The sequence below is a fragment of the Staurois parvus genome, unplaced genomic scaffold, assembly GCF_062004578.1.
Source record: "Staurois parvus isolate SC_StPar_1 unplaced genomic scaffold, SC_StPar_1.0 ptg000494l, whole genome shotgun sequence".
NCBI classification, from domain to species: domain Eukaryota; kingdom Metazoa; phylum Chordata; class Amphibia; order Anura; family Ranidae; genus Staurois; species Staurois parvus.
Window position 1 is genome coordinate 317,492 of NW_028318290.1, and position 12,789 is coordinate 330,280.

A 12,789-nucleotide genomic window follows, 5' to 3' on the forward strand; every position below is an offset into this window, starting at 1 on the left:
GTTACATTGTTTAAAAATGATAAAGCGAGCGCTGGTCAAATGATATAGACTAGTAAAATGGTATTACACAAGATAAATATAACCACGAACAGTAGTGCATGAACTGGTGAAAGGTCATCCACCCCTGTGACAGTGTACTACACTATTGAGCACCTTTCTGGCTCCTGTGGCTGAGCTAATTCTTCCCCAGGACCATTTGGGCACCCACCCTGATGGATGGATGGCTGGAGCTGGATGACTAACCCATAGCTGCCAGCATACCGCTGCACCCCCAGATGTGTGATGTGTATAACCCATACGCATTAATACTTTTGTTCTGGTGAGTGTAGACCAGTCCCAAGGGTGGTTTACCTTTCACGAGCTCATGCACTACTGTCCGTCATGGAGAGACCACACGTGCCATTCATAGGCACTCTCTGAGTTGGTACTCTCACACCAAGGACATTCCATTATTCAGGAATGATTATATGAACTTATTTTAGCACCATTTACCATTTTACGTCATTATTGCAATTATTTGCACTTTTTGGTTTTTCCATGCGTTCATTATTGATCACATGCATTTATAGCGCTGCACTTGACTTTAACATAGAATAGTTACGTGATTAAAGAGAATGAAGATATATTATTATATTGGGAAATTAGAACTATCCAAATTATTTGAGATATAAGTGTGAAAATGTTTAACATTTGAAAATAGACTGTATGACATTCATTAGTAAATGCATTAGTTGTCTGATCATTTTGGAGAAACAGCAAAAAAAAAAAACAATTCTAATACAGGAGTACTAATTATGTTACATTCTAAGTATTCTCTTTTGCTAACAGAAAAACGCCAATGCTATAAAGCCCGCGCTTGTGCGCCATCTAGCGAACATATCCGGTATTGCACCTAAAAATGTGCCAGACGCGATTCCACATTTACTAATAGCAAAGTAGACGTTCGTCAATGAGATTGCTAGACGTCGCTCAGAAGACTGACAGGTCTTGATTGATTTCACTGAGTCTGCCTGAATGGTCAGAGTCTGCTGGTAGACTCACGTCTTAGTAAATCAGGGCCTAAAGGTTTAGTAAAGCAAAGGTTAAGTGGGGAGTAAATATCTGAAATCTTGAACCTGCCTCTGCTCAACAGAGTGTCAACCAATGTGGTTTGAAAAAGAGAAGGCTTGTCAGGAGCTGGTGATTTAACAAAGTTTATTACTTGCATTGCATATATAAAATGGTGTGAGGGCAAGTCCAGGCTCCCTAATGTCCGCAGGATTGGTGGAGGTTTACCGGAGGAAGAGTCAAAGATTGTGAAACAAGTGTAAGGTCTTGGGTGTGCCATTAGCGTAGGCCGCGTATTGTTGTGGATGAGGGAAAGATGGATTACCATGAATAGGGAGGTAGAGGGAAACCCATGGGGACACTCCCAATTTGCGTCTGATTTCTCTCCAGGCCACCAAAGTGTCACGTAAAAGAGGCTTGTTTTTTAGGGGAGTTGGAAGCTGGTTTATATTGCATGTAAAATAGCAGCTACATTGTGCGGGTTACCATGTCAGATTCTAGCTGGTGGAGTAAATAGACGCCTTGTAGCCAGTCTAGACTGATGTGTAAGAGACATGCAAGGTTATATATGTGAATGTTGGGAAGGCCCGATCCCCCCTCGCTCCTCTGGTATGTGAATGTTGGGAAGGCCCGATCCCCCCTCGCTCCTCCGGTATGTGAATGTTGGGAAGGCCCGATCCCCCCTCGCTCCTCCGGTATGTGAATGTTGGGAAGGCCCGATCCCCCCTCGCTCCTCGGGAGATAGAGGTTTTGCAAAGCTATGCGTGGACGGCGACCCCTCCAGAGAAATTGTGAGAGAGCTGTTTTTAGTTTGGTTACGTCTCCATGCCGGAGTAGTAGAGGAATGGATTGAAGTGGATAAAGTAGTTTTAGGGAAGTCGCCATTTTAAAAAGATGAGATCTCCCCAGGAGCGTGAGGAGCAGACCCACCCACATGGCTAGCAGACACCTTTACCCTCCCCCACTTCCCATCTACTTCTCACACGTGGACACTGCTAGCGGACACTTCTACCCTCTACTTCTCACACGTGGAAACTGCTAGCAGACACCTTTACCCTCCCCCACTTCCGCTCTATTTCTCACACGTGGACACCGCTGGCAGACACCTTTACCCTCCCCCAATTCCGCTCTACTTCTCACAGGTGGACACCGCTAGCAGACACCTCTACACTCCCCCACTTTCGCTCTGCTTCTCACACGTGGCACCACTAGCAGACACCTCTACCTTCCCCCACCTCCACTCTACTTCCCACACGTGGACACAGCTAGCAGATACCTCTACCCTCCCCCACCTCCACTCTACTTCTCACACGTGGACACCGCTAGCAGACATCTTTACCTTCCCCCACTTAAGCTCTACTTCTCACATGTGGACACCGCTAGCAGACATCTTTACCCTCCCCCACTTAAGCTCTACTTCTCACACGTGGACACAGCTAGCAGACACCTTTACCCTCCCCCTCTTCCGCTCTACTTCTCACATGTGGACACTGCTAGCAGACACCTCTACCCTACTTTATCCAAGGAGATCCCATTGCTCCATCTTCTCTGCAGATTTGACCCAGTCATTATCATCCCCTATACTCCAACTGTTGAAGGGCCCCATCTATAGCCGGCAGAAGATGAACTCTCCTTGATCTCCATATACTGTATATCCATCGGTAACTCAGAGATGCTCCCACTTTCCATTAGCCAATCCCTGCTCCTCATCCCTCCACACCTGCCCCATATACAGTCCAGGCGTGCCAGTCCCGGGAGTGCAGCTGTGGCTGTGTGAAGCCTGAATGTCCCAGTAGGAGGAGTTCTGCCCGCAGTGTGAGCTGCACTCCTGGAGGACCCTGTTACAGTCTATGCTGCACCACCCAAAGCTTCATGATTGGCCTTCCTCTGCCTCATTGTCTGATATCAATTGTCCGTGTATTGCTACATGTTGGGGATTTCTGCTACAAATCTGAACTAGGAATAGAGAAACTTCATACATATCTTTGGTGACCTCTGATCTCCTTATGAACTGTTTCTTCCATGATGAAGATCAGCCATGGAGTATATCTGAGGTGTATATCAGGGTGTGCTTCTTCCCCACATGAGAGCTGGGATGTCCAGCAACATTCATCTAGAAGACATTTCCTACACTCAAGGCACTAATACACCTCCAGGGTTGTGTGGGACCCCTGATGTACAGGAAGACAGGACTTCAGAGAGGAACATTTCCCTCACTCAGGACAGGAAAGTGGCTTCTCCCCCGTGTGAGATCTCTGATGTCTGGAAAGATGTGACTTCACTGAAAAACATTTCCCGCACTTAGGACAGGAATACGGCTTCTCCCCCGTGTGAGATCTCTGATGTGTGTAAAGATGGGATATCTGTGAAAAATATTTCCCGCACTCAGGACAGGAATACGGCTTCTCCCCCGTGTGAGATCTCTGATGTGTATAAAGATGGGACTTCTGTGAAAAACATTTCCCACACTCAGGACAGGAATACAACTTCTCCCCCGTGTGAGATCTCTGATGTCTGTAAAGACTGGACTTCTCTGAGAAACATTTCTCGCACTCAGGACAGGAATACGGCTTCTCCCCTGTGTGATATCTCTGATGCTTGTGAAAATGGGATTTCAATGAAAAAAAGTTCCCACACTCAGAACAGGAATATGGTTTTTCCCCCGTGTGAGATCTCTGATGTGTGTAAAGATTGGTCTTCTGTGAAAAACATTCCCCACACTCAGGACATGAATACGGCTTCTCTCCTGTATGAGATCTCTGATGTGTGTAAAGAATAGACCTATCTGAAAAACATTTCCCACACTCATGACAGGAATACGGCTTTTCTCCTGTGTGAGATCTTTGATGTGTGTAAAGAGTGGACTTCTCTGAAAAACATTTCCCGCACTCAGGACAGGAATACGGTTTCTCCCCCGTGTGAGATCTCTGATGTGTGTAAAGATTGGACTTCACTGAAAAACATTTCCCGCACTCAGGACAGGAATACGGCTTCTCCCCTGTGTGAGATCTTTTATGCACATTAAGATGGCATTTAAAATTAAATCCCTTCCCACACTCAGTACAGGAGAGCCTCTTCTCTGTTGGAAGGCTGGCCCGGTCCCGCACAGTCTGAGGTTCCTCAGGATACGAGGAATCCGATGGTCCATCTACACTGGGTGGTGCCGGATGGACATTGGAGGGAGCCGGGTTTTCTCCTGGACTATACTGTGTGATGTCCTCATCTTCTACTTTCCAGTCTGGAGACAAAGTGAGACAATCCTCGGAGGTTTTCCTCATCTCCCGGCCATGGACTAAAATACAAAGACAAAGAGGATTACTAGACAGGAGCTGATTGGTTCCCCCAAACCAGGACTCCGCCCACATCAGGCAGCTTGGACTCTGAGGAGCTTACAATTCCACCCTCAAGGGAACTAGGAAATGGCTCCTCTGATCTCCTACCAGGTCATTTCTTTATTCAGGGACCTTAGTCAGAGAGTGAGGAAACAACCAGAACTGTCTTTTATAGGAGGGACAGTGATGAGGGGATTATAGGACGAGGGTCCCCACCCCCTCTATCACTCATCGCCATCTTCCCAACACAAGAAGTACTGCACTTCCTTATTTACTCCATGATTTAGTCATGAAGAACAGCGGGGCTGAGCCCCACCAGAGGTCAGAGAGTGAGGATGGGGGGAGAACAACCAAGATGAAGACTGGACTGATCCTGAAGACCACCATCATTGGGGTATTGACTCCTCCCTCATTATCACTTTCTGTTTAAGGGTCCAAAGTTGGAGGATGTTATCACATTATTATCACCATGTAAAAGTCTGTGCTCCAATCACATCATCCGATATAAAATGTCCAGCTGGGAGGAAATGGGTGTAACAAAAGAGAATCCATATTATGTGTATATATAGCACTGGGGGGAGGGGGAAGAGCAGAAGTCAGGACTATGGAATGTACAACACAGAGCATATAGTGCAGGGGTCAGGAGGATGTAATGTACAACACAGAGTATATAGTGCAGGGGTCAGGAGTATGTAATGTACAACATAGAGTATATAGTGCAGGGGTCAGGAGTATGTAATGTACAACATGGAGTATATAGTGCAGGGGTCAGGAGTATGTAATGTACAACATAGAGTATATAGTGCAGGGGTCAGGAGTATGTAATGTACAACATAGAGTATATAGTGCAGGGGTCAGGAGTATGTAATGTACAACATAGAGTATATAGTGCAGGGGTCAGGAGTATGTAGTGTACAACAGAGTATATAGTGCAGGGGTCAGGAGTATGTAATGTACAACATAGAGAATATAGTGCAGGGGTCAGGAGTATGTAATGTACAACATAGAGTATATAGTGCAGGGGTCAGGAGTATGTAATGTACAACATAGAGTATATAGTGCAGGGGTCAGGAGTATGGAATGGACAATATAAATGATACAGTGTAAGGGTCAGGCCTCATAATATTGGCATTCAGTATTTAATTGTAATCTAAATGTTTACTGTAGACAAGTTGCAGAGATCCCACACCGCTGCCTCCCATCTCCTGAGACTGCACTCAGTGACTTGGGTCTGAGACACTACAGACATATCCCTCCCCTGGCACAAGTGACAAATACTGGAAGAATTGCTATGTCACCACCATGAGGCATAACATCAAAAGAACATGTCCAGGTGTCTAGGTCTAGTAACACTTATGGTGAAATGAACATTTTGCTGCCAGCTGAACCCCAGAACCTCCATAAATCCAGTCTAGATACATAAATTGTGTCTGCAGCACAGAGAAGGAAGATTATCCGAGAGAAATCCAGGAATACAGGACGGGGAACACAGCTCAGGAAAGTGACCAGGGGATTACAGGCTGATATCACCCAGTCCCCGCCCTACTCTGGACCAATCAGTGAGCAGTATGGGTGGAGGAATGGATTTAGTGTTCATGACCCACCTGTGCTGATCTCTGTAGGAGTGTCCTCCTCTATAAATGTCCCCGTTATTCCATCCTCCTCCATAGACTGCTGATCATCCCTCACATACGCCTCTTCTTCTTCTGCTTTCACCTCAAATTCTATATCGATTGGATCTCCACTCTAAATCAAGGAAATGAGAGAGAATATCATCTGTAAAATGTAAGATTTACGATTGTGACATCACACACAAAATCCACACATTGTCTCCCTTCACAGAAGCAGATCACATGTGATATGTGGGTACATTTCCCCTAAATACCGCATGCCATCCTGAAACTGTCCATTTCCTATCCCGTGTTGCGGTATTGACCACAAACACTGAACACGCTCAGTAAATACCGCATGAACAGGCGTTACATTCACAGAAGGAAATAAAGAATGAAATGCATGCGGTCATTAATTAGTGGTGGAGACATGCGGCATTCAGGAAATGTGTACTGCTTGGGAAAGAGTGGGCGGCCGCTGGCATCCTTAACAACCAGTAAACAACATGGTTGTTAGGGAGCGAGCGGCCACCACGTCCTAACCAATCGATAAATCTAAAAAAAAAGAATTACCGGCAATGAAATATTAAGAAAATGGCGTGGGGTCCCCCCCTTTGGGGGGTCTAGTATGGATTTTGAGGGGGACCCCTTGCCAAAATGAAAGAAATACATACCAGACCCCTATCTGAGCATGCAGCCCAGCAGGTCAGGAATGGGGGGGAGTGCAAGCGACCCCCCATCCTTAAACATACCAGGCCACGTGCCCTTAACATGCAGTGGATGCTCTGGGGCAGGGGGGCTTTGCTCCCCCAGAGCACCTTGTCCATGTTGATGGGGACAAGCGATTTTTCCCCACAACCCAGGCTAGTGGCTGTGGGGGTTTGCAGGCAGAGAACTTACAAAATGTAACAAGGGGGCCCTCAGATCCCTCACCCCATGTGAATGAGTATGGTGTACATGGTACCCCTAATTATTCACCCCCAAAAAAGTATTCTGTTAAAGACAGCAGGCAGTTTTTGACAAGTCCTTTATTAAAAAAGCAAAACTAAAGCAAAATGTCCCCCCGGTGTAGATCCATCATCAATCACGATGCTCACTGTCACCGCTGACTCGGAAAGAAAAGCTCCGCTCCCAATGAAGACTCCCCTCTGTCTGACAGCTCTGCTGCCTCCTGCCACTAAATATACTAAGGGACGGTGCCACTCGGTGATGTCACTGACCGGGGCATGTTGTATTGGTGATGTCACTGACCGGGGCATGTTGTATTGGTGACGTCACTGACCGGGGCATGTTGTATTGGTCATGTCACTGACCGGGGCATGTTGTATTGGTGATGTCACTGACCGGGGCATGTTGTATTGGTGATGTCACTGACCGGGGCATGTTTGTATTGGTGACGTCACTGACCGGGGCATGTTGTATTGGTGACGTCACTGACCGGGGCATGTTGTATTGGTGATGTCACTGACCGGGGCATGTTATATTGGTGATGTCACAAGAGGGCAAGGCCACCCAGTGATGTCACAGGTCCTTAGTTTATTTAGAAATGGGAGGCAGCGGAGCTGTCAGATGGCAGGAGTGGAGCTTTGTTTTTTCTTCCAGTCAGCGATGACAGCGAGTATTGTGATTGGATCATCGATGGATCTACATCAGGGGGACATTTTTCTTTATTTTTGTTTTGTGAAAAATTACTTCCAGTGTTTTCTTAAACTACATTTTTTTTTTGGTGAATGAATAGGGGTACTATGTACTCTATACTCATTCACATAGTGGGGGGGCCTGGATCTGGGGGCCTCCTTGTTAAAGGTGGCTTCTAGATTCCAATAAGCCCCCCACCCACACCCACTGCCCAGGGTTGTGGGGAAGGAACCCTTGTCCCCATCGACATGGGGACAAGGTGTTTTTGGGGAGGCAGAGCGCCCCTGCCCTGAAGCACCCACCTCATGTTCAGGGTATGTGGTCTGATATGGTTCAGGAGGAAGGTGGGCACTCACTAAGGGTCTGGTATTGATTTTGGAGGGGAACCCACGCCATTATTTTTATAATTTTGGCATCGGGTTCCCCTCAAAATTCATACCTGTCACAGACCATCAGCGGAGAACCTGTCGGCCATCCGCTCCTTGTTTACTGGTTGTTGGGGACACTGGCGGCTGCCTTTTCCTTAACAACAAGCTATTTACAAGTGTTGCTATGGACACCAGTGGTAAATTACCCGCAGGATTCACTACTAAAAAACAGAATGCAGCATCTTACTACATACTGGGATACGGGAAGATACCGCTTTGTGATTGGAGCCCATAGTCTCTACAAGTCCATGTTCTAGATTCTCCATCCCACCAACCTTGTAATAGTGAGGGATGGTGTGACCTTCTTGTGTGGAATCCCGGGAATACAGAGGACGGGGACATCTCTCTGGTGGGTTCCTGTAGCTGGATGACTCCACCATGGTGTCCTGGTACAGATCTTTGTGTTCTTTTAGAAGCTCTGACTCCTCCATCCCCCCATCCTCATCTTTTATCTCTTCTTTAACCTCAACTTTAGGATCTCTCAGGTTTCCACTCTGAATATATAATAAAAATGACATCAATGGTAACAATGCAGATAATGTACAGATCCTAATGATACTATCAGTGATTGTTCCTCATCTACCTGATGATGGTGAGGGATGGTGTGACCTTCCTGTGTGGAATCCCGGGAATACAGAGGACGGGGACATCTCTCTGGTGGGTTCCTGGTATTAGGTGGCTCCATCATATCCTTGTGTCCTTCTGAAAACTCCTCCATCACTCCATACTCCTCATCCTCCTCTTTATACTCTTCTTTAACATCAATATTATCATCCCCGAGGATTCCACTCTGAAAGATATAATAAAACATTCATTGTAACAAACATGCTGTGTATAAATCACAACTACCAATAATTGTCATCATCTACCTGATGATGGTGAGGGATGGTGTGACCTTCCTGTGTGGAATCCCGGGAATACAGAGGACGGGGACATCTCTCTGGTGGGTTCCCATGACTGGATCCATCTGTAGGAAACACACACACTGACTGAATCCATTGTTTCTATGTGTTTATCAGATGATGGGGGATCTAGGTGGATCCTCCGTACTGCTCTCTCCTTTACAATAAAGTCTCCTCTTACCCGGTGATGTGAGGGGCGGCTGATTGTCCATCATGACGTCCTTGTAGAGATCCTTGTGTCCTTCTAAATACTCCCACTCCTCCATGGAGAAATAGACAGTGACACCCTGACACCTTATAGGAACCTGACACACACAATGATACAGTCACCATCCAGACACATCCCTTGTCTGTTACTGGAGAATGTCCCAGAATTCCCGGCACCGCTCACCTCTCCTGTCAGCAGCTCAGTGATCTCTCTGGTGACTTCTAGAATCTTCTTCTTCTTTCTCTCTTCTATCAGGGAGGGAGGTGGAGGCAATGTGATGTCATATGATCTCCAGACTTCACAGGAGGAAAACTCTACATCTGAACACAAATAGTCACATCAAATGATATTCCCAGAATCCTCCTCACCTCTCCATTCAGGTCCCCATTTTATTAAAGCCCCACTTCAGGCTGAGGTATAATTTCCCCCCACAGGACCCCCACACTACGCAGGGTATAGGCTTGTTGCAGCATTCTGATGTCATTACATACAACGCAGGACCAACAGTCCCACTTTGCATGTGAGGATACCAAGGGGCCCCACATCCTAAGAGCATCAGGGAAAAAGCCAGATGGAGGGACATTGGGAGGAGGAGCTGTGAGGTCAGTGTGATGTCATAGGATTCTCTGACTCTGGATGGAGGGACATTGGGGGGAGGAGCTGTGAGGTCAGTGTGATGTCATAGGATTCTCTGACTCTGGATGGAGGGACATTGGGAGGAGGAGCTGTGAGGTCAGTGTGATGTCATAGGATTCTCTGACTCTGGATGGAGGAACATTGGGAGGAGGAGCTGTGAGGTCAGTGTGATGTCATAGGATTCTCTGACTCTGGATGGAGGGACATTGGGAGGAGGAGCTGTGAGGTCAGTGTGATGTCATAGGATTCTCTGACTCTGGATGGAGGGACATTGGGGGGAGGAGCTGTGAGGTCAGTGTGATGTCATAGGACATATAGACTCTGGATGGAGGGACATTGGGAGGAGGAGCTGTGAGGTCAGTGTGATGTCATAGGATTCTCTGACTCTGGATGGAGGGACATTGGGAGGAGGAGCTGTGAGGTCAGTGTGATGTCATAGGATTCTCTGACTCTGGATGGAGGGACATTGGGAGGAGGAGCTTTGGGGGGGGGCGCTCTGTGAGGTTTCTGTACATTGCTCCCAGGTGCACCCCATTTCTCCAAACATGAAAGATGAACTTTGTCTTTGGGCTTTGCCAGGACACATCATATTTCTCAGATCTCCGTGTTCTCCGGAGACTTTATTGATCACATTGTAGGATGAATATCTGAGACTGGGATCATTATGGAGAAATATGCTTTCAGGACATTTTTATTATTATTATTATACAGGATTTATGGCGCCAACAGTTTGCTCAGCGCTTTACAATGTATTGGGAGACAATACAGCAACAATACAGTTCAATACAAGAGGGTTTGGAGGGTCCTGATCCTTGGAGCTTACAATCTAAGAGGGAGGCGCTAGTGGTACAAAAGGTAGTAACTGTGGGGGATGGACTGGTAGGAGGAGTAGAAGATTCCAGTATTAGCTGAGGGCAGGATAGGCTTCCCTGAAGAGATCGGTTTTCAGAGATAGCCTAAAAGTGAGCAGAGCAGGCGATAGTCTGATAAAATGGGGTAGAGAGTTCCAGAGGATGGGTGAAGCTCTGGAAAAGTCTTGGAGCTGAGCATGGGAGGAGGAGACAAGGGAGCTAAAGAGCAGGAGGTCATGCAAGGAGCGGAGAGGACGGTTTGGGTGATATTTGGAGACAAGATCGGTGTTATTGTTAGTGTTTTGAATTTTATCTGTTGGGCAATGGGAAGCCAGTGGAGGGATTGGCAGAGAGGAGTGGAGGACACTGAATGGAGGCCAGTGGAGGGATTGGCAGAGAGGAGTGGAGGACACTAAGTGGAATTGGGGAGAAGGATTGGCAGAGAGGGGTGGAGGACACTGAATGGAGACCAGTGAAGGGATTGGCAGAGAGGGGAGGACATTGAACGGAGGCCAGTGGAGAGATTGGCAGAGAGGGGTGGAGGACACTGAATGGAGGCCAGTGGAGGGATTGGCAGAGAGGGGTGGGAGGACACTGAGAACGGTTAGTAAGGTGGATGAGTCTGGCAGCAGCATTCATGATAGACTGAAGAGGGGATAGCCTGCGATGAGGTCGGCCAATGAGGAGGGAGTTACAATAGTCAAGGCGAGATATAACAAGGGAGTGAATAAGTTGCTTAGTGGTTTCCGAGGTTAGGAACGGTCGTATCTTGGAGATGTTGCGGAGGTGAAGTCTACAAGATTTGGACAGCGATTGGATTTGGCGGTGAAAGGACAGATGGGAGTCTAGGATTACACCTAGTACCCTGGCATGAGGGGAGGGACTGATGGGTGTATTATTGCTTTTGATGGAGAAGTCAGGGGAGGGGGCACAGGCTGGGGGGAATACTAAGAACTCAGTTTTGGAAAGATTGAGTTTGAGGAAGTGGAGTGACATCCATGCCGATATGTCACTTAGTAGGTTAGTAATGCGAGAGGAGACTGAAGGGGTGAGGTGAGGAGGAGACTGAAGGGGTGAGGTGAGGAGGAGACTGAAGGGGCGAGGTGAGGAAGAGACTGAAGGGGTGAGGTGAGGAGGAGACTGAAGGGGTGAGGTGAGGGGTAGAAAGATAGATTTGTGTCATCAGCATAGAGATGGTACTTAAAGCCATGGGAGTTTATCAAGTGACCAAGGGAGGTGTAGATGGAGAAGAGAAGGGGTCCCAGGACAGAACCTTGAGGGACCCCTATAGAGAGAGGGAGTGGAGAGGGGGAGAGAGAGTTATAGGTAACGCTGAAGGAGCTCTGTGATAGGTAGGAGGAGAACCAGGAGAGAAGAGATGACCAGGACTGGATGACAAGGTATTGATGATAGTGACAAAGTCGTCTTGTTTGGCAACATGGAGGGAAGAATTGTATGTGAAGAAAGCAGATTTATATCGGGTGAATGCTTGATGGGATTTAAACATACATAAAATAGTGAAGCGCTATATAAACCCAAATCCTAATCATAAATAAAAATGTATACTTAATTGTGCAAAATGTGTCAACATATTAGTGCTCAGTGGTAAAAATGACCCGCAAACGGGATAAACTATCCTTAATGTGACACCACTACACAAAGAATATATAGAAATAAATAAAGTTCAAGTGATATAAAGAAATATATATCGAATGCATTAACAATATATTTTACAAAACTAATAACCACTCAATATTAAATGACATCAGAATGTGAATCAATGCAGAAAAAACCATCCGTGAATATTCAAAATATAAAGTCCATGCAAGTGAAACTGTCAAATGGTGATCTTCACTCTGGTGAATAAATCCTCAGATGTCAGCAATGCCTTCTCACCTCCACACACTGACCACACAGGGCCAAAGGCTAGTAACCTCCTGTGTACCAGATCCTCATAAATATGCTCCTCATCCAGGGACCACAGGATAAATGGAGATCCTCCCAAGCGTACCTTATCCACTCCACCTCCCCTCCAGGGCATGTAAGTGACACAGAAAGATCCTTCCATAGTGCAGTATTGTTTATTGTAAGAATGGATAAAAGTTATATTGCATCACGTGTAATTCCCAGACACATC

General features: G+C 46.7%; 1 protein-coding gene across 1 annotated transcript in view; it reads right to left on the minus strand.

Moving 5' to 3' along the window:
• Nucleotides 1-908: 908 nt before the first annotated feature.
• The window catches only part of LOC149452135 (uncharacterized), a 35,354-nt gene continuing 23,473 nt past the window's right edge, over nt 909-12,789 (minus strand). Inside the window, exon 4 of the mRNA XM_089689722.1 lies at nt 909-4,418. Within this exon, the coding sequence (XP_089545848.1) occupies nt 3,261-4,418 (1,158 nt within the window). The 3' untranslated portion in view covers nt 909-3,260. The remainder of the gene's footprint in view (nt 4,419-12,789) is intronic.